Genomic DNA, 27795 nt, shown 5'->3' on the forward strand with positions numbered 1-27795 from the left:
GCACGTCATGCGCGAATCGTACGTGTCGAGAGCATCGGTTGTGCTTTGAGGAAATGTAAGAAATGAAAACACAGTGCACTGATACAACTTGGAGAAGAATCCGAATCTGAGCTGGTGAGTTCGTAGCGCAAAAACAGCAGCCAGATAGAGACAACAAACTGACAGTAGAGACGACACGAACCTCGACTGTGTCATCTACGCCTTCCAGAAAGCCTGTCGTCGACCATGGTGCCGACAAAATAAAAATAGGAGTAAAACGGAGAGTTCAACTTTGTTTGCCCAATGATGAATTTAACTCTGTAACTGTCGTTATATTAGCCTTTATGTGTACAACGTAATTTATCGGCCTTATATTGCTTGATTGCTTGTTGCTCACGATGTTGCTCAATGTTGCTGTTGATTACGCACGCTTCACCTCTCGCTGGAAGCTGACGTCAAATCGAAAGCCAATCGCCTTGCCATCGCACGCTAGCGAGGCTGCCGCGCGTTGTCCATGCCCTCATCATGATGTGGTATCGGCGGCAATGGTGGCGCCATCGCAAGCGGTGGCTATGGTTGGCTGCTGCCGCTTCCCGCGAGAGGGAATGCAGGCACATGTGCGTTTTCAAGACGTGCTTGGGCCGATAAGCTCACTTGGGTTTGGGACATTCAGGCGTTGACATCGTCAATAACCATGTCGGAGAAGACGACGTTTCACGAGGATGGCCTCACCGCCCAGCAGCTAATCGGATCCGGCGACGGGCTCACCTACAAGTACGTCTCACCTCCGACATAAACGCCACTTTGGACTGTGTTCAGCCTTTTCTTCCTACGTCTGGTTATAGCGCGTGATTTTTTCGTGTCTCGCGGCACTTCGTTTCCTTGTCCGGAGTACCTTCGCTTGGCGCAAGCAGGTCCGTCGTAGTCAATCCAGGTAACCAACTCCGGGCCACTCCGCATCTTCACGCGGTTACCATGCGTCAGCGCTTTAGGAGAGATGGATAACAGCAGCAGTTTGCTTGTGGATGTATGTACTACATTGTGAATCAACTTAAAAAAATAAGTCGTTTTATTAAATTAGAAAATAGCGAAATCGCTGCGTGCGTGCCGACAGCCTGACCGTTTGCGCATCGCACTAAAACGCGGTTTAGTCGGATGCTTTGGTGCGTTGTTTCTCTTCAAATTTTCCCTGCGCGTCAGGCTCGTTTGCCGCGCCGAGTAGGGTCTTTGAACTTGACCCGAGCCGATAAAAACCACTGTGCTGACTCCTGTTTTTCCAGTATGCCGCGTCAGCCAGCTCTCGGTTTCAGCTCTCGCGTCCCGCGCCACTTTCCCATTTGATAGATGAACGGGCAGCTTGCAGCTTTTGTGTTGGCCTTTCGACGACCTGTTAGCTGTGGCGCGCGATACGTTTCGTGCGCAGAGCGGTTCCGGCAGTCGTAAAGAGATGCGAACGTGCAGACCAACTTCAACAGCTGTTGAGTGGCAGCAGTTGAAAACGACTTGAAGCTACTGTCATGCGACGCGTTGGGATATATTGAGCGGCTCGCTTTGATGGCAGGAGGTGGGCGACGAGATGAGAATGATGTCGCATAACTGCTGGTGCTCAGTTTAGTGTTCGGTTGAGGGAGGTTCATGTTATTTTCGTTTACCAAAAAGCTGTTTACTGTGTACTGTCGATTGGTGCACCTTGTCAACGCAAATATTTTCGAAGTTAGCTTCGAGTAAAGTTGTGCGTTGAGGATACCCTGTCAGCAAAATAAGGTGACCGCTGTCTCGCTCGATTCAGTTATGATGGAGGTCCTATCATCGCTGGTGGCTACCCGGAACAGTTGTATTTTAATTTCATCAAAAATTAATGGAGGGGCTCTTATGAATGAATGTACTGGAATACAGGACAGATAACTGCATGGTTCACACATTCAGTGTGCTACAAATAGCCACCAACGTGCTGAGTGCATGATGATCAATGCTGTACCACTAAAAAGAAAGAGCATTAGAAAACATATGCATGGTTTTTCTTGCATTTGTGTTTTCTTTGTGTGTGTGTATGTTGGCTTTTGAAACCTGTATTAAAAAAGCAATAGTTCGTTGCTGATAACACTGAATGCCAATAGCAACACAAAAGGGAATGATATGCACTGTTTGATGTCATGTTATATGCAGAAACCTCCATATTTACGAGTTACACAGCAGATATTGTTTAAATTGTATTTTACATGAAATAATACCTAGAGTGTGTAGCATTACAAGGTTTAAAAATTTATTTTTCTAATTATTGCTTTTTAAAGCTCCATTCTAATTCACATATTTTCATGCCATTCATGTTATGCTCAAATTCTTTGTTGTTATACTTGTGATCTGTGGTAAATGTTCTAGTTATAGTTAGCTAGTTATAGTCATTACACAAGTAGTTTGTACTCCCATCTTGAAGAATGGGTTGGTATGGTTTGTCTTGGCTTCCTCAGTCAGTTTCACCATGAATTACACAAATTTGTTTCATGCAATTGAAATAAGTGAAGAAAACAGGCTTGTGCATAAATGTGCAGAGGCAAAGGTTGCACAAGTGAAAGGAGAGGGTAGTCTGGGTTTCGTGTCAAAGCTTGGCTGTCATAAGTGATTGTATAATGTACTACATGCTACCAGCAGGCATGGTTCAGGAAGAGTACTGCATGCTTTCCGCGGGCTAGAAGGAACTTTTATATTATGAGGTGGAAGCAAATTATTGTAGCAAGGACCATTTTATTTTTTGTCCTCACAATGCCTTGAAAGCACCAGTCTGTTAATTTTATGCTGTATAGCAACTCGGTACACTCGTACGTACAGTTGGCATCAAATTTGACAAGACCTGGGTATGCAGAAAATAATTTAGCTGACTGCATCGACACAGGCCAGTCACTTGAAATGCCTGCATGTCTTGGGCAGCATGCATCTTTCATCTGCTGATGCCAGTAACATCTGAGTCACAATGCAATGTTACAGCAAATTTATGCCTAAGTCAAAAAATTATGCTCAGGCTCAGACTTCTTTTGCTGACAACTTAATGGGATGCTTGTATGTGCAAGTCAAATAGTGCATACTAAGTTGTTCATCTGCAACATTTTTTCTTGAGAAAAAAAAAAACAACGGAAATCTTAAAGTTCATTTAACCTAAACTTAGTTTTTAGGCTGTTAAGGCCTGCTGTGCTTATCTATTGTGACTAACCACAAAGTATCAAAACACCACGGGAAAGGCAGAACCATTCCTCAAAAGCCAGAAAAAAAAAAAAAAACAATACAGAGGAATGCTAGATTAAAAATAAATAGCTCCACATCTTTGCAGCCTATGTGCATTGCATTCAGAAATGGCCATGTCAATAAAGAGTGGAATTTGGGGTCTAGCAAGTGTCTAGCATTTTATGTCAGTAATCAAACCTTCTTGTCTGCTGTTGGCTTTGCAACCATTCTAGTGAATTTCATGCACTTTAAAAAACTTCCCTTTAATAACTTGATATGCCTATGGTACTGATCTGAGCCTGTGGAATGATTGTGTTTATATCAGCTGCTGGTTATGAGGAGGACTTGCAACCAAACATGCCTTAGACATGGCATTCTCTGATGCATTACCTGCATTAATTTTATCGCAGTGATTTCCTCATCCTTCCTGGCTACATCGATTTCAACGCTGATGATGTCGTAAGTGCCGTTTTGGTTGCACTTGTAGCTGCGTTTGTCCTTGTGAAATGCTAACAGTGGTATTCTGCAGTACTGGCAGCTAGCAGCACTAACATTCAACAGTGCATAGTTTCATATTCGAGCTTACATAATAGTAACACATACATGTTAATTTCTTCGCATTAGGTAGCAAGAAAGAAATTTATTTGCATTAGGTGGTTGTTCGGTGGACTGAAATCTAATGAAAATTTCTCGTTCACATTGGAAAAGTGTATGTGAAAGACTGCTGGTGTCAGACTGCGTTTCACGCTTCACTATTGGCCTTGAAGAAACTGCAAGAGTAAACAGTGCTCCCTTCTAATAAGCGCAATATTTGTTATGTCTGCTGTTTTTGCCGGTAGTTCATTTATGTAAGCCGAGCATTGAGCAGGCTAACTTCATAAACAATATTAGACTTGTCTTGGGAAAAGTATGTTTCTGTGACACCTAATATGCAGCTGGAAAGCAGCTTCACAACTTTTTACTGTTAATTCAGTCAACTTTATTCAAATTGATACTTTGTTTCTATTGACATCAGGAGCATTAAAAAGGTGTATCTAAATTTAAACTGTGTTTCTGTTTCATTCAACTAATTTCAGTTTGCATATAGGGCAGTCTATGGGCATGAGAAGCAACCACATTATGTATAATGCTTATATTTACAATAGTCGTGTACTTGGGGAACCATTTAGCATTCTAGAGTGTTAGTTTATGTTTCTGGATTGAAATGTCTTCAAAAAGCAGTACAGCAACTCTGTATAGATGAGATACTTCCGCTTCGTAATAGTGACGCTCTTCTAATCAGCTCTGAATTGTTGTCTGCAACATTGTGAAAAGAAGCAGTAGCAGACTATATGAATAATAAAGCTAATTCTAACTCATGAGTTGTGGATATGTCAGGTACAGTGCAAGAGATAGCATTGCAATTCTTCTTTTAGGGCGAATACGCGCTGAGGTATCTGTAGTTAGGCTTTGAAGCGTGATGTTTATTTCTCCTTTTATGTGCAGGACCTTACCTCCAAACTCACCAAGAAGATCACCCTTCAGGCCCCTTTGGTTTCATCGCCAATGGACACAGTCACAGAGGCTCAGATGGCTATCGCCATGGCGGTACGTGGTTAATCGTATGTTAACCAAAGCTTTGAAATTTAGCTGGAGACATATGACTGACCGACTTGTTGCTTCTTCCAGGCTTTCTCGTACATTGTTTAGTTTAGAAATGCTGTTACCACTGGAAGGCAGTCTTTTACCTTTTTATTTGTGAAAGACATGTACTACAGGCACTACAAAGATAAATGGAAGGCAATATTAGTGCAAAAAAAAAGGTCATACATTTTTGGATAGATATGTGCAGCTTAATTGTGATTGTGCAAATTACGCAGTGCAACAGTAATCTTTACTGTTGCCCTTTTGATTCATATAAATTAAACTTTTTCTCTCCTATCATTTCCTTTTGTACCTGTACACTGAGGCTCCACCTGTAACAGCATGATAGGTGTCTACTGGCCTGGATGATAAGAGCTGGAATTGATGGGGAAATTTCATGCACCTGAAGAAATTGGGCAGTTTTCAGGGGCACTTTAAAAAATTAGCACAAGTCTGGGAAACGGTCAGCGAAGAGATTAGCTTGACGGTCTGCCATGAATTGTGAAAGTGCGAGTTCCCTGAATGTGTTCCGTGGACACTTCCTGCTTTTTTTCTTTTTTTTTTTTACATTGCTGGCACTGCACTGCTTCTCAGTACTGATGCTACAAGTTTGAGCCGAGTGGCTAAAAATATTTTAAGTTCGATTTTCTTGGCCCTAGGAGGGTCTTTTGTTGTCAAACAGACTTTAGCATATCCAGAAAGAGCCAGGGAATGGAGTTTTAATGAAAACAATAACTGGTGGAGCTCTCAGTGTTCCTTTAACACAATTCCTTTCCCCCATTATTTCTGATGGCTTACAGTCATCAAAAATATGACAGGTGACTGTATAAGGAGGAGCAAATTATCTGTGCAGCAAGTTTATTTCTTCCTTTGTTGATTTTTTTTGTCAGGGTGTTTGGCTTTAATTTAAACTGTGTTGATATATGATTTGTTTCAGCATAATTTTTTTGCTGGAATTGGTTCATGCATACCATTTACTATATATTTCATTGGCCAGGCTATGCTGTCCCACATCATGTGCCCTGCAATTTGGACCGAAGTAATAAGGGCAGTCATGAAAGTCAGGGAACTTGAAAAATCTCAACTCGATAGACACCCTGGTTTAATAATTACAATAAAAAAATATGCTTACATCTTTTTAGTAACCTTCATTTTAGTAAGGGGGAAAGTTGGGCGAGTTGAATCAAATTCATGATGAAGTTACCGCACAAAGCAGACCAGGGTAGAGTAAAACACAAGACGAGGGCTCGTGTTGTCTTTCTCCTATCTTTGTCTTCATTTGATGCGCTAACTTCATCATGGACCTTCATGTGGTCTTTGTGCTTCAACAAGAAGTTTGTCGCAACTTTCCCTCTTTCATGTTTCTTTTTTGAATTCATCATAAACTTTGTTTTTTACTTCGTTCAGGTTTTGATAAACACTTAGATATCTTGAACTTGTTATTGTCATAAAAAAAAAAATTCTTACTCATTTTGATTTTACTGAAGGCTCCTTTAAGAGTTAGCAATGCTAATTCAGTAAAGTGTTACATGCTTTTCATATGTTTGTCAACCAGCTTTTAATGGTGTGTCTTTGCAGCTCTGTGGAGGCATTGGCATCATTCACCACAACTGCACCCCAGAACACCAAGCCAGTGAAGTGAACAAAGTGAAGGTATGCAGGTAGTTTTTACATGTGGTGCCTGTGTATGCATGTAAACCTTTACTTATGCTGCTTTGAATTTGATTGAAATTGAGGTTTTGATTCATGCTGTTCAAGAAGAGACTTCTTCGGCAGGCAGACTGATTGACTTCATCAGTTTACCAATATTTTTTGGTTCTGAAAGGGAAGTGTTTTTCATTAAACTGAAAGCATTCTGACCCTGCTGCAGTGTTTCAGTAGAACTATAGTGATCTTGTATGCACTGCACAATGTTGGGGCTCATTAAAGAACCTCAGGTGGTTGAAATTATCTCGAGCTCCAGATCATCGCACTGCGCGTAGCCTCTTTGGGATGTTAGACACTGTGAACAAAACCAAACCAAGAATTTTGCTGGGGCCCTTCAGACTCTCTCTTCATCAGAAAGTTGTGAAAAAAACAAAAAGGCAAAAAAGGAAATGGCCATCTTGAAGTCTAGTTTTGTTCAACTGTTTATCTTTTGTTCTCCCTACAAAAACTTGGTCAGTAGAGAATGGCTGCAGACAATGAAGTTAATTTTGATAGTTGGCAAAAGCTTTAACTGCTGCTTACAAAAATTACTCTTGTGGGCTTGAAATGCTCTTTTCCTGGCCGTAATATTTTGCAGAAATACAAGCATGGTTTCATCCACGACCCAGTTGTTCTCAGCCCGGATAACTGCGTAGCAGATGTGTTCGAAGTGAAGAAGAATCACGGTTTTGCCGGCGTTCCCATTACCGACACTGGCAAGCTTGGTGGCAAGCTTGTCGGCATGGTCACCTCCAGGGACATCGACTTCATTCCTCCTGAAGACCATAACAAGAGCCTGTCAGAGGTCTGTCTGAGCACTTGGTTGAACTATCCCTTTCGTGGTGTGCTTCATCCACAAGTAATTCAAAATTGTCGAATTTTATTTTTTTTAATCATGTGCCTTGTTATCCTGCTTCTTGGACATGTGAGCAGTCCCTTGCTTGTGAATTGGTCAGTTTAAAAAGAAAGGTACTCTTCTTTCTTTTGAGTTTTTTTTTAAAGTGACCTGCTCATTAACTCTAGCATTTCTCATGTTTAACAACACTGTGTCTATATGTCCTGTGGGGAAGCCATGGTTAATCATGTACAGGTGCCAACAAAGGTTTTTGGAGCACGAAAAATGTGAATTTTTTTCACTGCCTTGAAGCAAAGTGAGAATGTTGAGGCTATTAAGTCGTACATTATGCAGCTGGCACAGTAAATTACAAGATACAACCATCCATTCGAGGTCGCGTGCATAGACTGTGTAGAAATTTAGTTATTATGATTTTCATATTATGAAAACTTTTTCTGGCATATGTACTATCGTAGCAGAAGATAGCTCTCAGGCTGACACCTGTGGCCTAGTGAGCATGTGGTGACACTGGTTGCTGCTACTCGCTGCATTTTCTAGTTGCTGCATTTGCCCGGGAACTTTTTGATGTAACTGGTACAGAATTCTGGACTGTACAGAAGGTCTTCAAAAGCTGAGTTTGTCGATAGTGCTAGGGGATTGGAGGCAGTCTTAAAAAAACACTGAGCTATGCATGTTAGAGACAAATATACGGTCAACGCTGCATGTAATGAATTATTGCTTATTATGTTGAACATTCAGAGGATGTCTGTGAAAGTCTTTCAAAAGTATACTAGATGCGTTTATCAAACTCGTATCGATAATGCAGTACGGGCGATCGCCATTGTAGAATATGAGTCACTTGCATTGGTTCACAGCTCTCTTCCTTCTAGGTTGCAGGAAACCTTGTTCACTGCTATGTTCTATACATGGAATTATAAATATATTGAAAGGTCTTGCAACCCCGTTCAGGTTCTGTTTGTCTGAGATTGATTGTACTACATTGCACGCATTTTGTAAAGAATTTAACCTCTATTCAACCTCGGTGCTTTTTGGAGTGCATAGGGCACTAATTCAAAGCTGAAAGATTTTCACTGGGTTCATAATACTTCATGAAATGCAAAAAAAAGAAATGAACGTATTGACAGTGCAGGTTTTCTTATAAGGCCTTTCACAGTGCAGACAGCACAAGTTAAGATTTCTAAATTTTTGAAAGCCTAATGTAAAAGCTCTAAAATGACTCTTGCTCTTTGGTTAATGCCTTTATTTTATCACTTGACATATAGGTTTTGGTTCCCATATTTATTATTAACATAATTATCGGAAGCTAAAAAAAAGAAATCTGAGTAATGTGCGCATAGCGTGCAACCTTAATTTGTAAAACGTAATTTATGATGTATTTAAAGACATTTAATTCAATTAAGGTTTATTTTAAAATAGGTTTTAATTCGTAAAAACTACATAGCTGTCTGTGTACAGACCGTATTGTAGCATACAGGCAAAAAAAATTGCCAACTTTAAGTGAGGGTTGCCTTATAAATAGCGTTGCTGTCCACTTTACTCAGGTGATGACAAAGCTAAAGGACCTGGTTGTGGCACCATCCAAAGTCACCCTGGCCGAAGCCAACTCCCTCCTCCAGAAAAGCAAGAAAGGTGACTATGCCAGGCACTTCCTCCATCATGCATTGCAGGAGCTTCTTATTGGCCTGCTTGCTTTCTCACCTCATTTCTCTGTGCGTGCTCCGTCAGTTGTACAATTGTGCTTGCTGTCATGGTTCCCATAGGTTCCCATGGTTCCCATGAGTACTCAGTATGTTGCTTTTAGATGCAATGATTATATGAGTATTCAAACTTTTTTGGTTCACAGCTTGCACTACATGTGAAAGCCTGTAGATTTGGCATTCCTTTAAAAGGATGGTGGCTGAAAATTTGCCACTATGACTTAAGGCCCCAAATTAGAGCTGTGGCACTAAGAGTGGCCAAAACAACTTTTAAAGTGGGACTGAGTGGGAAGTTTCTTAAATGAATATCTCTCGAACTGCTGCGTGTAGCAGCTGCCGTTAAAAGCTGCGACATTGCAGGATGCGTTGTCAACCCTGCCTATCTTAGGCCACAGGAAAGGACGCATTTGCTGTGCTTTTGCTTTGCTTTATGGCCCATAGCATCCAGCTGCCTTGTGTCCCCTCGCACCTCTGTTTGCATCTCATATATTTTGGGTGAGGCACTTGTCCCTGATTCAGCTAGAACTCGAAATCTCCATTGACTGCAGCATCTACGAGAGCCGAAACGGGGACATTTTGCAGGGATGATGCCAGTAGTGCCATCTCTCATCCACCAGAGAAGCAACTCCTGTCTCAAAATCGGCAGAACCAAGTTTCCAACTCTTCATTTGACTCTCAAAAATGGCATTTATGTCTGGTGCCTACATATAATAGCACACCTAAGGCAGTGTTGATGTTTTGAAGTCACCGGACGTCTATGTAAAGTTCACCATGAGCACCACATTGCTTGCCTCTGCTCCTTAGAATCCACATAAAGGGACTGTGGCAGGTAACCAAGGTTGTAAACCGATAGTGGATTGCAGGCATTCATAAACAACCTGGATATACCATAAGCGTGTGCCGTTACATGCGTGCTTGGTCAGGTGGTCAGTCATCATGGTTGCAATCATTACCTTTGCTCGTGCCGCCATTCTCAGTTCTACCTAGTACGCGCGAAAGGATGACATGACATGGGGAATCTTGAATTGCGCCAAGTGCCGACTGCCGGTCAGTTTATCTACAGCATTGCGGAGGACAGGAGTGACATGCCTGCTGGTTTTTAGTTCGAAATATGCAGAGTTCGCTCACGAAACATCGGAAATACAGCCATCTATTCATAATAACCGGAATAATGTTTGTATACCAGGATAACCTTAAGAATATATGTGTGGTCCTTTCTCGGTGCGTTGTTGGTTTCTGTGCATGAAAGCAAATAAAATGGTGCTGTTATTTTTACTGAAATACTTGCATTCTCCCACTGTGTATACTGTCGTGAGCAAAAGTAAGAACCCTTCCCCCCTCATTTGTACGAAATGTGCCACACTACATTTAGGCGCCATCGGAGAACAATATTATTCCTGATGTCGACACACATAAAGAAGATGCCACAGTTGTTTTAGCTTTTAGCCTGTTCATTTTGTTGTTTATCTGCTCTTTGTAACAATGAAATCCAGTAGACTCAATAAAGAACAGCAATCAAGCTCACTGAAGATGCTCTGCTTAACATGAACAAAGGTTTGATCCCCTCTAGGTTATGTTAACGAGTGTTGAGTATGCTATCACGTGGCTTTTGTTAGAACCATTCCCCACGAAAGTTCCAGAACAGTAAACTCTACATACGTTAAAGTGTTAACACTATATTGCTTGCTATGCATAGCTATACATAGCATACATACATTGTTACACATAGTGTTCATTGACTATGAGAAACCATTTTACTTTGTTGAAACCTCAGCGGTCATGCAGGGATTGCAAGATCAGGGTGTAGGTGAGCTTAATGTGAAAGTACTGCAAGATATTTATAGTGGCTGCACAGCAACCATAGTTCTGCATAAAGAAAGTGATAAAATTCCAATTAAAAAAGGTGTTAAGGAAGGTTAAGGGTTAAGAAAATTGAAAGGTGACAAGGAAACACAATCTCCCTTGTGCTATTTACAGCTTGCTTAGAGGGTGTATTTAAAGAAATGGAATGGGAGCAGTTAGGCATCAGGGTCGATGGAGAATATCTCTGAAATCTGCGATTCGCTGATGATTTTGTCTTGTTAAGTAACTCAGGGGACCAATTGCAACTAATAATTAATGATCTTGACAGGAGAAGCAGAAAGGTAGGCCTAAAAGTTATTATGCAGAAGACTAAGGTAATATTGAACAGCCTGGGAAAATAACAGTAGTATAAAATAGGTAGCGAAACGCTGGAAGTGGTAGGTGAATATGTCTACTAAGGATTGGTAGTACCTGCAGATCTGGACCACAGAAAGGAAATAACCAAGATAATAAGATTGGGATGGAGCGCATTTGGAAGGCACTCGCACATTATGACTAGCAGCTTATCAATATCATTCAAGAGGAAAGTATATAACAGTTGCATCCTACCCGTACTCACCTATGGGGCTGAAACATGGAGGTTAACGAAAATTATTCTACCTAAGTTGAGGACAATGCAGAGGGCTATGGAAAAAGAAATGGTAGGTGTAACGTTAAGAGGCAGATAGCATGCAGAGTGGGTCAGAGAAATAACTCAGGTTACTGACATTCTAGTCGAAATTGCGGAGGAGAAATGGGCATGAGCAGGACGTAGTTCAAAGGGGATAACCGATAGTCTCTAAGAGTAACCAGTTGGACTCCGGGGAAGGTAAACGCAGCAGGGGCCGGCAGAAAATTAGGTGGATGGATGAGGTTGAGAGATTCTTAGGGGTCAAGTGGATGGAGCTAGCATAGGACCGGGTTATTTGGAGAAGAATTGGAGAGGCCGTCGCCCTGCAGTGGGTATAGTCTGGCTGATGATGATGATATTGCTTGGTTCTAATGTAGAGGTTTTACTTCATTTGACTTGAACCCATAGGTGTTCATCATTACTTCTTTTGAAGCACAATGGGACATGCACTTCGTTCTTGCTTATTTTACTGCAAAAGCAGTGCTACTAAATGACTCTTTGAATCTGACGTCTAAAAGGAAGTCTCCAGCCCCAAGTTATAAAGGCCTAGCCAGCTGTCCTTTGAAAGCCTCAGCTACCTCCGCACTCCTTCCCTTTGGCAAGGGGGCTGCCCCTCCTGCACCCACCCCACCAACCCAGTCATGTTTGCTACCCACCTTCATCCTCCAGAAAAATTGTCCCGTGTGTGCTTAGAGTAAAGCATCCACTATAGTCAGAGCATCAAAGGAACCACCAAGGGTAGATGCAGTTGCTTTCGCATGTATGCCTCATCTATGGTGCTGCAATTGTTGTTGTTTTTTTCCTTTGGATAGGCAAGCTACCACTAGTGAACCAGCAGGGTGAGCTGGTGTCGCTGATCGCACGTACAGACTTAAAGAAAAGCCGCAACTACCCGCTGGCCTCCAAGGATGAGAACAAGCAGCTGCTGGTTGGTGCCGCCATCGGCACCCGGGAAACTGACAAGCACCGCCTCGAGCTGCTCGTCCAAGCAGGCGTCGATGTCGTCGTGCTGGTCAGTGTCTCTCGCTCACCGTGTGGCAGCGTGCATGTGTGCTCCTAGTGTTACAGCACTGAAAGGCAATTCACCAGCAGGAAACATTAGTCGATGGCTGCCTATGCTTTCACTCTGTTACTCATATGTACCCAGAGTGGTGAACTTTCCATGTACCATTTTCAAATTGGTACATATTGCCAAATGGAGCTTGCATGCAGAGTTTGATGTCAACATGTGCCCTGTAGCCAGCACTGTGCAGTAAAGCTTAGCGTCACTCTAAAGAAGCTGTGTGGAAAGAGGGCTGGGAGGGGCATAAATATGCAACATTTAGCCAGTGTCCAGTCTTTGCTGTGACACTGGCTAAATGACAATCTTTGCTGTGAAGGTAGGAATGCATATTCTTGATGAAGAAATTGTTTGCTTATAGCTGCCAACTTTCTCTATTCGCCCGCGTGACTCCCGAATGTTTTGGCGGAACATTGTGATTGTGCGACCACTCCCCTATGTCTTCTGATAAGTTGCCCCTGCACTCACAAAGTTGCTCCTGCACTGGCAAGAACAGTTTTTGTGAAACCGGCACCACTGAATCTGGGTGATCTCCTGTATCATCGGCAGCCTCACGGGCGCCATCGGCTTCATCGGCTAAGCAGCCGATTAAAGCGAAATCAAGCCAAAGCCAAGGTAGCTGTGGCTGGTTGCATTTTTCGTTTGGTGTTGCAGCTTGTTATGTGTATGTTTATGGTCAACTTGGCCAGCTATCATTTTAGAATTTTAAGCTAGAATTTTTATGTGCTTGAAGTCTTGATGCAATCGGAGCCCAAGAAAAGATGTTTGCTGAAGTTTTGCGATCTTACACTTTTGGATTTCCGTGCCTTGCAACATAGAAAAAAGGTGAACTTTTGGCACTTGGTATGTGCGTATGCTTTGTCAACATGAATCATGGTGGCAGAGGTGATGTGAAGCTGAAACTAGAACTGAATTGCGCTCATCGATGTACAACTCAACCCTTCAACCTCTGCTGCTGGCGAAGGGCCATCAATCTCAACCGTACTTTGAGCAAAGCTACTGCTCTTGCAAGGTGGTCACTGCCTAAGACGTTGTGCGAACCCTCTGCCCCCTCCTTTACCCCCCATTGGTGCGAATAAGAAGTCTCCCGATGTTTGATCTCGCCAGATTGGCAGGTATGGTTACTATTCCTCGGAAGTTCAGTTTGAGTTGATTTTGGGGCCTTAGAGTTGGCCTTCATAGAGCCCGGGCTAAATGCACAAACTGGACCAAATCCCCATTGCTTCATGTCCATTGCTCTGATTTTGCAGTGTGTTGATTCCTCATACTATAGCGGTACCAACATATTTTATATTGGCTTTTGAGCACTGGTATGTTAGCCAACATAATGCGAAGGTATAATTTTTTTTTCTACTTCATGAGAATTACCATCGAATTACATCAACTTCACCACCACGCAAGCGTCCAGATTTTAACACTCTCGTAATTTGACGTGCAGAGTTCACAGATAAATACTGGGTCATGCTGAGGTTTGCTCAGCACTGCAGAAAATGTTCCTAAGGCCATTGTCTTCTGAGCATAACCGAGAGACCCCAAACTCTGTATGGCCTTGCCACAGGGGCTCAGGGGTTAAGGCGCTAGACTCCTGAAACCAAGAATGCAGTTTCGGTTTTTAATGGAGGCCAAAAGCAGGGGGTCTGTGTACTGTGCAACGTCAGTGCGTGTTAAAGAACCCCAGGTGGTTGAAATTTCTGGAGACCTCCACTACAGCTTCCGTCAGCATGAGTCACTTTGGGACGTTACACACCATAAACCAAACCAACCTCTATGCCAGCAGGTGAGAGCGGCACATTAGGCAACACAGAAGGACAGTTTGGGCACATTGTCCTATACTTTAAGGAGGCACCTAATGGTTGACAGTCACAGTGTAAACTTGCATTGCTTAATTTAAAGCATTATGTTGAGTGTGGAGTAGTTTCATTAAACACCTTAATGTTACAACTAAAACTAGTACCATGCATCTTTGTAAAACACTGTTTCAAGTAGCTAAAGAAAATATTTCAAATAGCTATAATGTCTTTCAGTCACAATATTGTGGTGCATTTTCCTGTAACCATAAATCTGGTGTACCAAACTGGCAACTGAATATTGTTTCGTGAACTTTGTTGACGCAGGACTCTTCACAAGGCAACTCCATCTACCAGATCTCAATGGTGAAGTACATCAAAAACAAGTACCCAAACCTGCAAATCATTGGCGGAAATGGTAGGTTCTTTTTTTGTCTTCGTCATCTAAACACCAGGAGCATTGTTGTGGCACACCCTATTCATATTGGTCGCTCGCGTCTTGCACGCGCACATAGTTTCATATTCTCAAAGAAGAATTCAAATGAAAATTGCAGAGGCATAGTCACCACGCGGCATGTATTTATTTTATGTAAATTAATTGTTTGCATACATATAATGCGACCCCTAATGTAATGCAAAGCGAAAGCATGAAGCCTCGCGACAATGAAGAAATAAAACAGCATGATTATGAATGGGCACGTCAATATTTTTTGGCAGGCAGCGCTTGGAAAAAGTGTGCCACGTGATTGAGAGTAGCAAAGGCTCCTACGTGCTAATGCATGCAGTCACCCTCACAGCACCCTGTTTGGCAGTATTTACTTTCCCTACTGCACTCGACTCTCTCTATGCCTTAGCATCTACACCTGTTTATTAGCCCCGCAGGGGGCACCTGTTAAAGCAGGTGTTTGTGTGTTTTGTGCGACACCACGGACCCCGAGCACCCACGTTTAGCCGTGCGTGGCATCGTCGTGTCTGGGGAAAAGGGGATCCTGGTGGTTGAGCCGATGCCGAGTGTTTGGACCTTTAAGGCCCCTCGGCGGAGGCAACACACCACTTTGGCCCACGCTTCCCATAGACGGCACCTCCGGCCTGACCCGACCGTGGGAAATCGGCAGTCGCCTTTTCCTGTCCTCCCCTCCATCTTTTGCTTTCCTGTCCTCTTGCTTACAACTTTCCTGTCTCCTCCTCTTTTCTTGGATTTTTCATTTTCCAGGCGGCAAGGGTTAACCTTGTGTGGCTAACCACCCTGTGTTACGCCATATTTGGTTATAGTCAGGGTGTAAGGCTGGCGTGGGCTGGACTTTCTCGGAAGCTCCCGTCCCGTCCCCTTGTTGGGCTCGGTGGTGGGCGGCCGCCACCCTGGCCGAACATCAACATTATTTTATGGCTTCTTTACTCTCACATGATCGATCCCGAAAAAGGGGTCGCACCGACGAAACCTCTAAATTCTTTCTGAAAAACCCAAACAGGTTCCCACGATTTCATGTAGTACACAGTGACAACGCTGAGAAAACGGCTAGACAAATCTCACCTTTCATAGTGACCAAGACACTGACAGAAGTAATAGGTCAGGGTTACAACGTAAAGAAACTTCCGAACGGAGATCTTCTGTTGGAAATCTTCTATAATCATCAACATGAAAAACTGTCCACATTAAAGTCTTTTGGAGAAATCCCAGTAACCATCAGTCCACACCGTTCTCTGAACACTGTCCGCGGAGTTATCTCTGACGATGACCTCAGATCCCTAACCGAAGAGGAACTTCTAGAAGGCCTCAGAGACCAAAACGTAACAGATGTTTACAGAATAAAAATGAGGCGTGATGACAAAGAGATTCCGACCAAGCACCTTGTCCTGACATTTGCACAAAGTATCCTCCCCGAATCAGTCGAAATAGGTTATGTGAAACTTCAACTCAGGAAATATATTCCAAATCCTCGCCGCTGTTTCAAGTGCCAACGCTATGGTCACGGCTCCCAGACCTGCCGTGGCCAGCCGAGATGCGCAAAATGTGCTTCCCATGAACACGATTCCCAAAAATGTGAGGTTCAGACACATTTGTGTGCCAACTGTGAGGGTAGTCATCCTGCCTATTCACGCACATGCCCAATATGGAAACAGGAAAAGGAAATCATTACCATCAAGGTCAAAGAAAACATAACTTTCCGGGAAGCACGAAATCGTGTTCTGTCAAAAAAACCGGCCTATTCTGTTGTGGCACAACAGGGCACTGAGCCACAACAGACTCTGGCACCTGCCCAGGTTTCACACAGTGAACCGGGAGCAGGGCCATCCGTGCCCTTGGTGGCTGCGGCCAGCGCTGCACCACCACCAGAAAAACAGGCTGCGCAGACCCCCAGGTCAGCCGGCCTCAAGGCCTCCCACCATGCGGTGAGGGGAAATACAAACGCACCTGTGCGGTCCGCACGGGCGTCCAGCGTGTCAGAAGACGCGATGGACACAAGCCAAGGCAGTCCTGTGCCGTCGACGTCAGACGGACGGCACAGCTCCTTGGATAGACAAAAACGAGAAAAGCCCCGAATCAGAGGGCCTGAAAACAAAACTTAACTTGCTCTACTCATTTAATACAAAATGGCTTTTTTACAATGGAACTGCAGAGGACTTTTAACTAATATAAATGACATAAAACACTTATTGGCCACTCACTCACCACTAGCCTTGTGTTTGCAAGAGACAAATTTAGGTTCCAAACATAAGAACATACTCAAAAACTATACAGTCTTCCATCGCGACCGAGAGCAAGCTCTCAGGCTCTCAGGTGGCGTTGCCATAGTAGTAAAAAATGGAATAGCAGTTCGAGAACACAAACTAAAAACTAAGTTTGAAGCTATAGCGGTAACCTTACAGGCTTTTAAAACTATAACTGTGTGCTGCATATACTTAGAGCCGCACCTTAAATTTAGTAGTTATGAATTAGAAGATCTTTTAAAGCAGCTTCCAGAGCCATTTTTAATAGTAGGAGATTTTAATGCACATTCCATCCTTTGGGGCAGTAGAAAAACAGATACGAGAGGCGAAATCATCGAGGATTGTATACTATGTAATAATATCTGTCTTCTTAACACCGGAAAACCAACCTACTGTTCATCTAGTTCAGGCAAAATGAGCTGTATTGATTTATCCCTCAGCTCACCATCAATTTTTACAGATTTTAAATGGGACGTTTTAGATAATCCACACGGAAGTGATCACTTACCTATACTAATCAGCTTAACATCTTCACCACAAATCATCCCATCCAAGCCGCGACGCTGGAAGCTGCATTTAGCCGATTGGGCACTGTTCCGAGAGAAGGCCAGCCTAGAAAAAATTACTCTAGATAAATATAATATAGATGAACTAAACGATGCTTACACAAATTGTATCCTTACTGCAGCACATATAGCAATTCCTCAGTCCTCAGGAGTGGTGAAACAAAATCACAAAACCTGGTATTCAAAAGAATGTAAACAAGCAAAAAAAGAACAAAACAAAGCATGGGGAATTTTTCGCAGATACCCAACACAGGACAATTTCGTCAAGTTTAAAAAAGCAAGAGCAAAAGCCCGCTACATCCGCCGCCACGCCGAAAAAGCCTCCTGGCAAAACTATGTAACTTCTATAAATAGCTCAACAACAACAAAACAAATGTGGGAACAGGTTAGAAAGCTAAATGGCAGCTACTCTCCATTTACCATTCCCCTTCTAACAGCCCCCGGAGTACAGACAACTATACAAGAACAGGCCGACATTTTAGGTGAATACTTTTCTGAAGTTTCCAGTTCATCACACTACACTCAAACATTCCTAAAACACAAAAACACAGCAGAGAAACAAAAACTCCCTACAAGTAGTGGTACAAAAGAACCCTATAATAGCTTAATTACACTACAAGAAATAAAAAATGTCATAGCTGCCGGTAAACAAACTGCACCTGGTCCTGACCAAATTCACTACAAAATGCTCGCCCACTTATCCGAACCTGCCATAGAGGCACTATTAAACTTTTTTAACAAAATATGGGTCCTAGGAAAATTGCCAGAGGCGTGGAAAAAAGCTGTTGTCATACCATTTTTAAAACCCGGAAAGGAGCCGACATCTCCTGGTAGTTATAGGCCCATTGCTCTCACCAGCTGTTTAGCAAAATCATTTGAAAGTGTTTTAAACATCAGACTAACTTTTGTTTTAGAATCTCATCAACTTTTAAACATTCATCAGTGCGGTTTTAAAAAAGGATGCTCAACAACTGACCATCTCGTGCGTCTTGAAAACACTATCAGAGAGGCTTTTATACACCGACAGCATTGCCTTGCCGTTTTCTTTGACCTTGAGAAAGCATATGATACGGCTTGGAGGTATGGGATATTGCGCGACCTAGCAGATCTAGGCATATGTGGCAGAATGCTAAAGGTTTTAAGTGACTTTTTGTCACATTGGTCGTTTCAAGTACGTCTTGGGACCACTTTATCAAGAACCTTCCTGCAGGAGAATGGTGTGCCCCAAGGGTGCATTTTAAGCACCACACTTTTCGTGGTAAAAATGAATTCGATTAGTAAAGTAATACCAAATTCCATATTGTATTCACTCTATGTGGACGACCTTCAAATAGCCTACACGTCATGCAACATGTCCACATGTGAGAGACAGATCCAATTAACAATAAATAAGCTAACAAAATGGGCCAGTGAAAATGGGTTTAAATTTTCCCCGCAGAAGACAGTGGCAGTTATGTTCTCGCTCAAACGAGGCATACAGCCCAATCCTACCTTACACCTAAATGAAATCAAATTGCCCATAAACAATAACCATAAATTCTTGGGCATTACTTTTGAAAAAAACTCACTTTTCTCCCTCACATACAAGCACTAAAGAAGAAAGCCTCCAAATCCCTAAACATCCTAAAAGTCCTTTCACGCAAACATTGGGGATCTGATAGGGCATGCCTTTTGCATATATATCGCTCCGTTGTGCGCTCCTCCTTGGACTATGGAAGCATAGTTTATGGAGCAGCTAGGCAATCATATTTAAAGAAATTAGACCCAGTGCATAACTTAGGCCTCCGCCTTGCTTGTGGTGCATACAGAACGTCTCCTGTGCATAGCCTCTATGTTGAAACTAACGAGCCTTCTCTGAAAGATAGACGAGCTTTACTTACATGCGCATATGTCCTCAAAATAAGGACACGGAAAAAACACATCTGTTACCCGATTGTCACAACTTGCGCCTCCCGAACAATATTCTCAAATAAACCTCAGACAACAAGACCATTGATAATGCGATTTGAAGACATTTGCCGTGAGCTCCATATTCTGGGCACCTTGCCTGATGTCGCTCAAGAAAATAGGCCCCTGGCCCCATGGTACAACTTTCCAACAGTCTGTGACCTCACTCTTACACAGTTCAAAAAGAGCGAAACTCCTACAGAACATATATTACAAGAATATCACGCACTAAAAGAGAAATACAGTAAATGCACAGAGTTTTACACAGACGGATCAAAAACTGCCTCCTATGTGGGCTGCGCTGTAGTGGATCGGAACTCCAAAAAAATTATTCGACTTCCTCAATGTGCATCAGTATTTGCAGCCGAGTGTTATGCTGTCCGGGTAGCTGTAGCAAAAATTGTGTACGAGGGTACTGAGAACAGTGTTATCTATACAGATTCACTGAGTGTGCTCACAGCTCTAAACTCCAGAAATGCAGTCATGCCATTACTCGGTAACATAATACACGATGTAATAAAGATATCAGCCCAAGGACATAACATAATATTCTGTTGGGTTCCAAGCCACATGGGCATTGAAGGAAATGAGAGAGCGGACGTGTGTGCTGCTCAAGCAGGCAGGAAAGAAATAAAGTAAACATACCTTATAAGGATTGCATAAAGTTAATTAAGCAAAAACAAAAGGATATATGGCAGTCTATATGGAATAACCAGGAAAGTAATAAATTGCACCTCGTAAAGCCTATAATAGAAGAATGGGAAACAAGCACTCATCAGGAACGCTTCATGAAGGTTACAGTATGCCGTCTGCGTATCGGGCACACACATCTCACACATAATTTTTTACTAATGAAACAAGATAAGCCTACGTGTGGAGAATGCGGAGAAGTACTCACAGTCAACCACATCCTGATTGCATGCCCAAAACTAGAGACACTACGGAGAAAGCATTTCACTATTTTTTATGATCATGCCATCCCTTTCCATCCCAAATTACTTTTAGGAGAAAGAGCAATAATAAACTTAACATGTGTTCTTAGTTTTTTAAAAGAAGCAGACTTTCTGAATAAACTGTAAACTTAAACGAACCTTCTTCCCCTTTTCAAATAAGAACAGATTTTAACCTTGCTCTTGGCGCATGATAGCCTCAGTTGCTTATGCGCCATAAAACCCCAATACAATACAATACAATACCTGTTTATTAGCTGTGTTGAGGAAACTGAAGTGAACATCAGAACAGCAGTACGCGGTGAAGTTTTGCAATAAAAATTGGGCAAATCTGATACCAAGGCACTTGCTCATACCCACGTGACGCCACAAATAGCCTCATTACTTTCAGGACAGATCCTTTAGGGCAATAAATTTAAAATGCTTTAAATGTTTAATGGAAAAATGTTTTTTGGCCCTGTGTCTGGTGCTTGGTTAGCCTCTGTGTCTAATGCATCATAAACCCAACATCCACTTCCTTTTGTTTTGACATTGATTGCTTGTTGTGGTTGACTTTGAGGCAGAATAATGCAGAATTGTAGAATACTCCTACTATTCTTGGCATTTCCTCAATTTCAATATTTACGACATCATGCACGCATGGTCAGTTCTCTACCTTGATGGCTTCCATATTTTATTTGATGAAAAGCCAGCACTTGTGGCATTCTTAACACCTTTGTGCTTAAAATCGAACCAGCGCCTCTCTGCTCCTAGTTTGTTTTTTCCTCTTTTTTTTTCTCTCTCTCTCTCTCCGCTTTGCTAACCTTGTTTTGCTTTCTATGCAGTTGTCACTTCCGCTCAGGCAAAGAACCTGATCGACGCTGGAGTTGATGGCCTCCGTGTCGGCATGGGCTCGGGCTCCATTTGCATCACCCAGGAAGGTGCGATTTTGCATCTTGTGTTTTTCATGAGCATAAGACCATTTGATCATGTCTCTCTTATCATTTTAGTGAAGGCAGCTTGAATGCTGTGGTGACTGTGGTTTTTAGAGAAGCACTTTGTGGGTTTATATTGCCGCATGAAGTTATTGCCCTCCTCTTTCTGGTTCAGTTTTAATTCATGTCCTCTCGCCCCGCAGTGATGGCCTGTGGAAGGCCACAGGCTACAGCAGTGTACAAGGTGGCCGAGTACGCCAGGAGGTTTGGGGTGCCCATTGTTGCCGACGGTGGCGTCAGCTCCGTGGGGCACATCATCAAAGCCCTGGCCCTTGGCGCATCCACTGGTATGTTTGCAGGCCTCATCATCAAAGGAATGATTTCTATTGTCACGCGCCTGCCCGGATGCTGATTGGTGGAACTGTTTTTTGCAGTGATGATGGGTTCCATGTTGGCTGGCACAACTGAGTCTCCCGGCGAGTACTTCTTCTCCAACGGGGTGCGCCTCAAGAAGTACCGCGGCATGGGCTCCCTCGATGCGATGGACAGCTCCAAGGACAGTGGCAGCCTCAACCGCTACCACCAAACGTCAGTACATGATGCCACCGCATTCGTGCTTATAATTTCTGTGTCTCCAGTGCATACTTTGCTTACCTGAAGACTTTTTCTTTACCACGAGGCCTGTTGCTCACCCTGAGCCTTATTTTCTGATGAGCCACATGCTTCTCGAACACTGTGGATAAAAATGCTCCCGCACTGTCATTAAGAGCAAAATCTCCATTTTTAGTGAAAGTGAGGTTTTTGTAATTGGAATGTGGCAATAATGTCGATACAGGCCAGGTTCCATTTTTTCTTCGTGTCCCTAAACGAACCCTAGGTGTTCAAAATTAATCTAGAGCCCTCTACTACAGCACAGCTTTTAGCTCTAGTGCAGCATTGGCATGTAAAAATTTCATTAGCGATTTTGTTGTTGACCGCTTTAATGTATTGATTGTTGCTGGTAGGTACTTGGAAAAACCAGCAGCTTTTGGAGAACTGCTTGCTTATTTATTATGTGCTGCTTCAGTCTCCTGTTTGCCCAAATATGGGACCCGGTAGAGCAGATTGCGTCCTATTTAAGTTTCCTTGAGGCTGCACTACTAGTATAGACTCAATGCTGCCTGAGTGGCAGGCATAAACAGACGTACACGGTCCTGTGTGAATAATTTTACGTGCGTGCCTGTCATGGAATGCCTTGAGTATCAACCTTTGCCAAGTCCGTGAATATAGTTAAGCTGTCTTCATCAAGTGCACTGCCACTTGGTGCGTATAATTATTTAGTGGTCCCGCAATGTACGCCGTAATGGGGTTTCTATTGCAGCACCTTTTTTTTCTCTCTCTCTCTCTCTTTCTTTTTTTTTTTTTTTTTTAAGAGAATGGATTTATACTGTACCTCGCGTCAGCTATTTTGTGACACTCAGTGCAAGAATGCTACTCTCAAAATTCCATGCTGCTAGTTTGATTTATTTCCAGCATTATTTATTCATCGTTATTTTAAGTTGGCAGAACCAGCATTAAGCGTTTCTTGTCTTGTTTTTTTTCTTGTGTGTGTGTGTGTAGTGACCAAGATAAGGTCAGGGTGGCCCAAGGCGTGACTGGCACCATTGTGGACAAAGGATCCATCCACCGTTATGTGCCATACATCATCACTGGTGTCAGGTTTGGCCTCCAGGACATTGGCGCCCGCAGCCTAGATGTGCTCAAGTAAGTTTGCTTCACTTGGGAGGGAGGAGGTGCTTTCTCCGATGACTCGTTTGTATCTAGTGTACAATACAGCAGCAAGAATATTTGAAAGTGTTCTGTTAAATTTTGTTAAAGTGCAAATGTTTTAAGTTTTAAGGGCTTTACTGGTAAAAATCAGAACTTGGACTTCTCAGTGCACAGGCAGAAAGCATACTTCCTACGACTAAATTCAAGAAACATCCATATTCTTTTTACAACAAACGTTTAGATGTTGGTCGCACTCAATGTTATGCACAACCCATTTATTCTTTCACATGGAAATGCAATTAGGCACTCCAAACTGGTGTTGTACAAGCTGTCACTTGTGACAGTCTTCCCTGACACAGGAAAAGCTCTGCTTTGATGTCTTGATGGCTGTAATGCACATGCATAGCTTATTTATACTCCGAATTCTTCTATGCTCTTGGTTTGCTGTTTGTTGCAAATCTTCAGAGAATTCAGGCTTAATTTGGTTCTGCTATGTTTTCTTTGTTTCTTCCAGGACAAACATGTACTCAGGTGACATCAAGTTTGAGAAGAGATCTGTCTCTGCTCAGGCTGAGGGTGGAGTGCATGGCTTGTACTCGTAAGCAACTCTTGTACTTCCTTGCTGAACTGCTTTAAATGCTTGCCTATCGAACATCTTCAATTGCCTGCATTTTTCCTAAAGTGTGTCGAGGCTTATGCCAAAGCTGACGGTGAGAATTGTGCCCGAAACCTCCCTGTAATCTTAACCATCCATGCTGGGCTGCTAGCTCGTTTTTGTTCTGCAAGGATTAATACCAAGACTACAGATAGAGATCATGGAAAATAGGCATAACATGTGCACAGGAAGTGACGATTTGGAGCATTCTTTCTGTTGTTACTCGGTCCAGAACTGTTACCATTTAGCAGTTTAGCAGCATTATAAAGGAGAAGAGCGTGATCATGACATCTGCCTGTGGCACGAGGACTAAAGTAAAAGGCATTCACATCAGCGGCATGCTTCCAGCAGCAACGTGTGGACCATCAGATGATCGCATGCTACTCGCTCAGTGTTGCTTGACTTAACATGCTATGCACTGAAGCTGCTGCAAAAGGCACCTCCTGACTAGCTGCCACTGATCATAGAAAGGTGTAGATTTAAGACTGGTCACTGCTAGCACAGTAACTTCATGCTGGTATTTTAAAGCACAATTGATTTCCTTAGCATTTTCGCCTGCTAATCAATTGGGAAGCAAGTTAAGAGAGAGAGCAGCGTCGCATTGGCAGCTGCAGCTTGCACACCTGAAGTGCGAGTTGTTCATAGAATCTCAATAGCAAGCACTCATGTGCCAGATCGCATCATTGCGTGTATATGTCTCTGCCTCAATTCTACTGCGTAATACCTAATCATGATTGGAGTGCTTCGAGAGCCTCTTTTTTCATTTGGATTGCTCCTTCTGGCCGTTGTATGGTGTGTAATATGTGCAATTTAACATCGTAAAGTTGAACTTTGATATATTGGGAAACAGCTTCGCCATTGTGGTGCATTGGTTAGAGCACCGAAGTTCTGTGCCCTAGGATGCGGGATCGAATCTCGGCCGCAGCAGTCGCTTTTCAATGGAGGCCAAAAGCAAAGTGCCCGTGTGCTGTGCGATGTCAGTGCACTTTAAAGAGTGCCAGGTGGTCGAAATTTCCAGAAGCCTCCACTTCACCGTCTCTCATAGCCTGAGTCGCTTTGGGACATTGCACCTCATAAACCATAAATCAAACCATATTGAGAAACAGTCTGATATATAGATAATTAGAAGTGTAAAATTAGGGGTAGATAAGGTTATCTGTAACCCCAAAACAACACATCGTACCCTCATTAGTGATGCACTTCTTGCAGTGACATGCTGGCAACTCACCGGTCGTTAGGCGTTGCTAAGCCTGACCTGCTTCACACACTGAAGCAGCAGCGGCCAGTGGTTCGGGACTAACCACTACCTATCATGTGATGTCTGGTGCGCTCATAGGTTGCAGAGTGAAGCTGTATCAATTTTTCAGAAACTTTCGTTGTAGGAAAAGTTATCCTGGTCCAAAACTCATTAATCTTTGTCGATAACCGCCACTATCCTTGGCCAGTCACCATACCAAGTTAGCCAGAACAGTTTACTTAAGGCGCGGCAGAGTTGGTCTACCTGTGAATGGTAACTGCATATGTCGTGTGTTTGTTGGAATTTATGCTGCATTCAGGCAAATGAGTAGCTACTCCCTGGAAAGGATTCTACTGCACCTTAGGGATTCACCAAAGCACATTGGACTAGCAATATTCATATTGCTGTCAGCCTCTTTCAGACTCCTCAGTGAAACATCACTATCAGTGCTTCTTTGAACTAATTTTTCCCTCACTTTTTTTCTTTGCATCCAGGTTTGAGAAGAAGCTCTTCTGAGAAGCCAGGCGCGCCTCGTTCAAAGGCAACAGGTCCTCCAATGTCGACAAACCCATGCCGACAGACATTCCCACAGGCCACTGAGGCAGATAGCAGAAAACAGAAGTTGTGCCACACGGAGAGGAAAAGTTGGAACAATGCTAAGCAACATTTCTGCTGCAGCCAAGTCAGATAGTGCATTGCCCGGTTGATATTCTGCAGCTTTTTTTCTTCCTGCCCGTCTGAAATGAAGCTGATGCATGCTGTTGACTTAGTTTAGTTGTTTATGCGCTCGTTTATTTTCAGCATGTCACACATTGTTTTTGTTTACATTCCAAAGCATCTGAAGAGTTGAACAGTACTTATATTTCGTCTATTAAAGGCCAGTTTGCTGGTTTCCTTTTATAATAAGTTATATATAGGCCATCAATACCGACGTACATAATTTTTGCAACTGTCTTGGAACATATGCTTCTTTACTGATATTAAAATGGAGCTTACTTGCTCTTATCGACGTTAAGTGTAGTGAATACTGTTTGCTAGACGATAATTATCTGTTGAAATGCTCTTATTTTTGTTTGCGGGCTTTGCTGAGGTTATACATTTTGTGAAGAGACCTGTACAGTCAGTTAAGCAGCACAGAATGTGCGAGGCACGAGGTTTATGTTCAATGCGGCTGGGAAGCATTCTGAGGGTGACTGCTGTACCTACTGTTTCGTTACTTTTTATATTGTGCCATCTGAATAAAGTTTACAAGCAATCTGAAGTTTTGTTATTGATTCTTCCTAAATTTTGAGAATTCGTATCAAATTTGCTTTTTTGCATAAACTGAAATAGGGCCTGTTGAAAGTGTTCCTTTTTTTTTTTCTAACGCATGCAGTGGCCTACCGCATTGCTTTTGATACACTAAACGGTCGAGGTCTAGTCTTAGATTTGTGGTTATTCTCGAAAGACAGAACTAAGGCACTGTAAAGGACTGCCACATCATGCATCACATCAGGTTTTAAGACATTTTCTCGAAAATAGAACCTTAATTAATTGCTGCTAATTGATAAGTTGTTGTCTTTGGGGTGGCTGTGGAAGTTAGACAGGTACTATCAGGGGAAAAATCTCAGTGGACCACGCAAACTACAACCAAATTGCATAACTTTCTTTTCTGGCCTGGACCATGCTTGCCTGTGTGAAAGTTTAACTTTATTTCTTTAGGGTATGCTAGAAAAATTAGGCGATACTTTGTTTGCATCGTGCTTCTAGTCTAACATCGGCAGACATGTGGTCCAGAGACTTTTCTTCCTGATATAGTATATCTTTTTGCATTAGAACTCCTTGCAGTTCTTTTACTCTTTGCCTGTTTTCCCTAGAAATTGTGTGTTTTGGCACAGTACTCAAAGTATGAAACCTTGTTAATAATGGCAGCCTTCGTTGCTCCTGTTTTACCTTAGTAGAATTGCGTTCTATAAGCATTAAAGATGATTTGTACAGCCATGCCTTTCAGTGCAGTCTTCAAAGGTGGGCTAACATTGTACTGGCTAATTAAATTGCATGCTATTCTGCTTGATCCTTGGTCACACTAGCTTGGTTTTGTTATACTCCTGTTACCTATTTGGAATATTGGTTGTCACATTCCTTGTTCGACTGCTGGAACCATACTATTTCGCATTTTATAAGAAGTTTGCAAAATGTCTTAATTTACTCTCTTTTTTTTTTTTTTTGAGGATGCACTGGCTGTTTAGTTTCTTGGTCCACGTACCAAACCTTACTACCTGCAAAATCCTATTAGCACTGGCATTTTTGCTAACCTAAAGCATGCAATCCTTGAAGGTAGTGAAAGAATCCAAAGCTCACTAATTAGTCGAAGTGTATGCTGGCAAAATGAGCTATGCATTTGTGTGCTTCTGATGTTCTGCACTCTGTCTGAGTGCAGCTGTTTGCATTAATGCATCATCACTCTTTACACTTGCGTTTCCCCTCGCTTCCTATTGTGTACCAACAAGTCAAAGGGTTCACTCTTACTAAGCTATCTTCCATCCATAGAGCTGTAGTCCATTAGTAGAGCATCTCCTTTCTTTTTTTTTCTTTTTTTTTAGACTAGTGCACAACTTTATTTTTATTATCGTTGGGACCTGACTGGCTCAATGCCCACCATAGCATTTTCTCTTCGTGAGGGAGAATATACTAGACCTGAAGGGAGTTGAA

General features: G+C 42.6%; 1 protein-coding gene across 1 annotated transcript; it reads left to right on the plus strand.

Moving 5' to 3' along the window:
• Positions 1 to 561: 561 nt before the first annotated feature.
• Positions 562 to 26365, plus strand: ras (Inosine-5'-monophosphate dehydrogenase ras). The gene is made up of 14 exons (XM_084588384.1): positions 562 to 753; positions 3606 to 3654; positions 4681 to 4782; positions 6397 to 6471; positions 7103 to 7309; positions 8902 to 8989; positions 12343 to 12542; positions 14705 to 14795; positions 21374 to 21469; positions 21667 to 21810; positions 21898 to 22051; positions 23063 to 23206; positions 23727 to 23810; positions 25599 to 26365. The coding sequence occupies exons 1-14, from the start codon at positions 674 to 676 to the stop codon at positions 25618 to 25620; spliced, it is 1536 nt and encodes a 511-aa protein (XP_084444510.1). The 5' UTR covers positions 562 to 673; the 3' UTR covers positions 25621 to 26365.
• The last annotated feature ends 1430 nt before the right edge of the window (positions 26366 to 27795 follow it).

The sequence above is a fragment of the Amblyomma maculatum genome, chromosome 1 (genome assembly GCF_055883805.1).
Source record: "Amblyomma maculatum isolate TAMU_Amacu chromosome 1, ASM5588380v1, whole genome shotgun sequence".
In the NCBI taxonomy this organism is placed as follows: domain Eukaryota; kingdom Metazoa; phylum Arthropoda; class Arachnida; order Ixodida; family Ixodidae; genus Amblyomma; species Amblyomma maculatum.

Bases quoted from the DNA above. Each gene is read 5' to 3' on its own strand.
- ras (XM_084588384.1), top strand. From the start codon at position 674: ATGTCGGAGAAGACGACGTTTCACGAGGATGGCCTCACCGCCCAGCAG. The intron at 6,472-7,102 runs GTATGCAGGTAG...AATATTTTGCAG, and splicing joins GTGAAGTGAACAAAGTGAAG to AAATACAAGCATGGTTTCAT. The intron at 8,990-12,342 runs GTGACTATGCCA...TCCTTTGGATAG, and splicing joins CCTCCAGAAAAGCAAGAAAG to GCAAGCTACCACTAGTGAAC.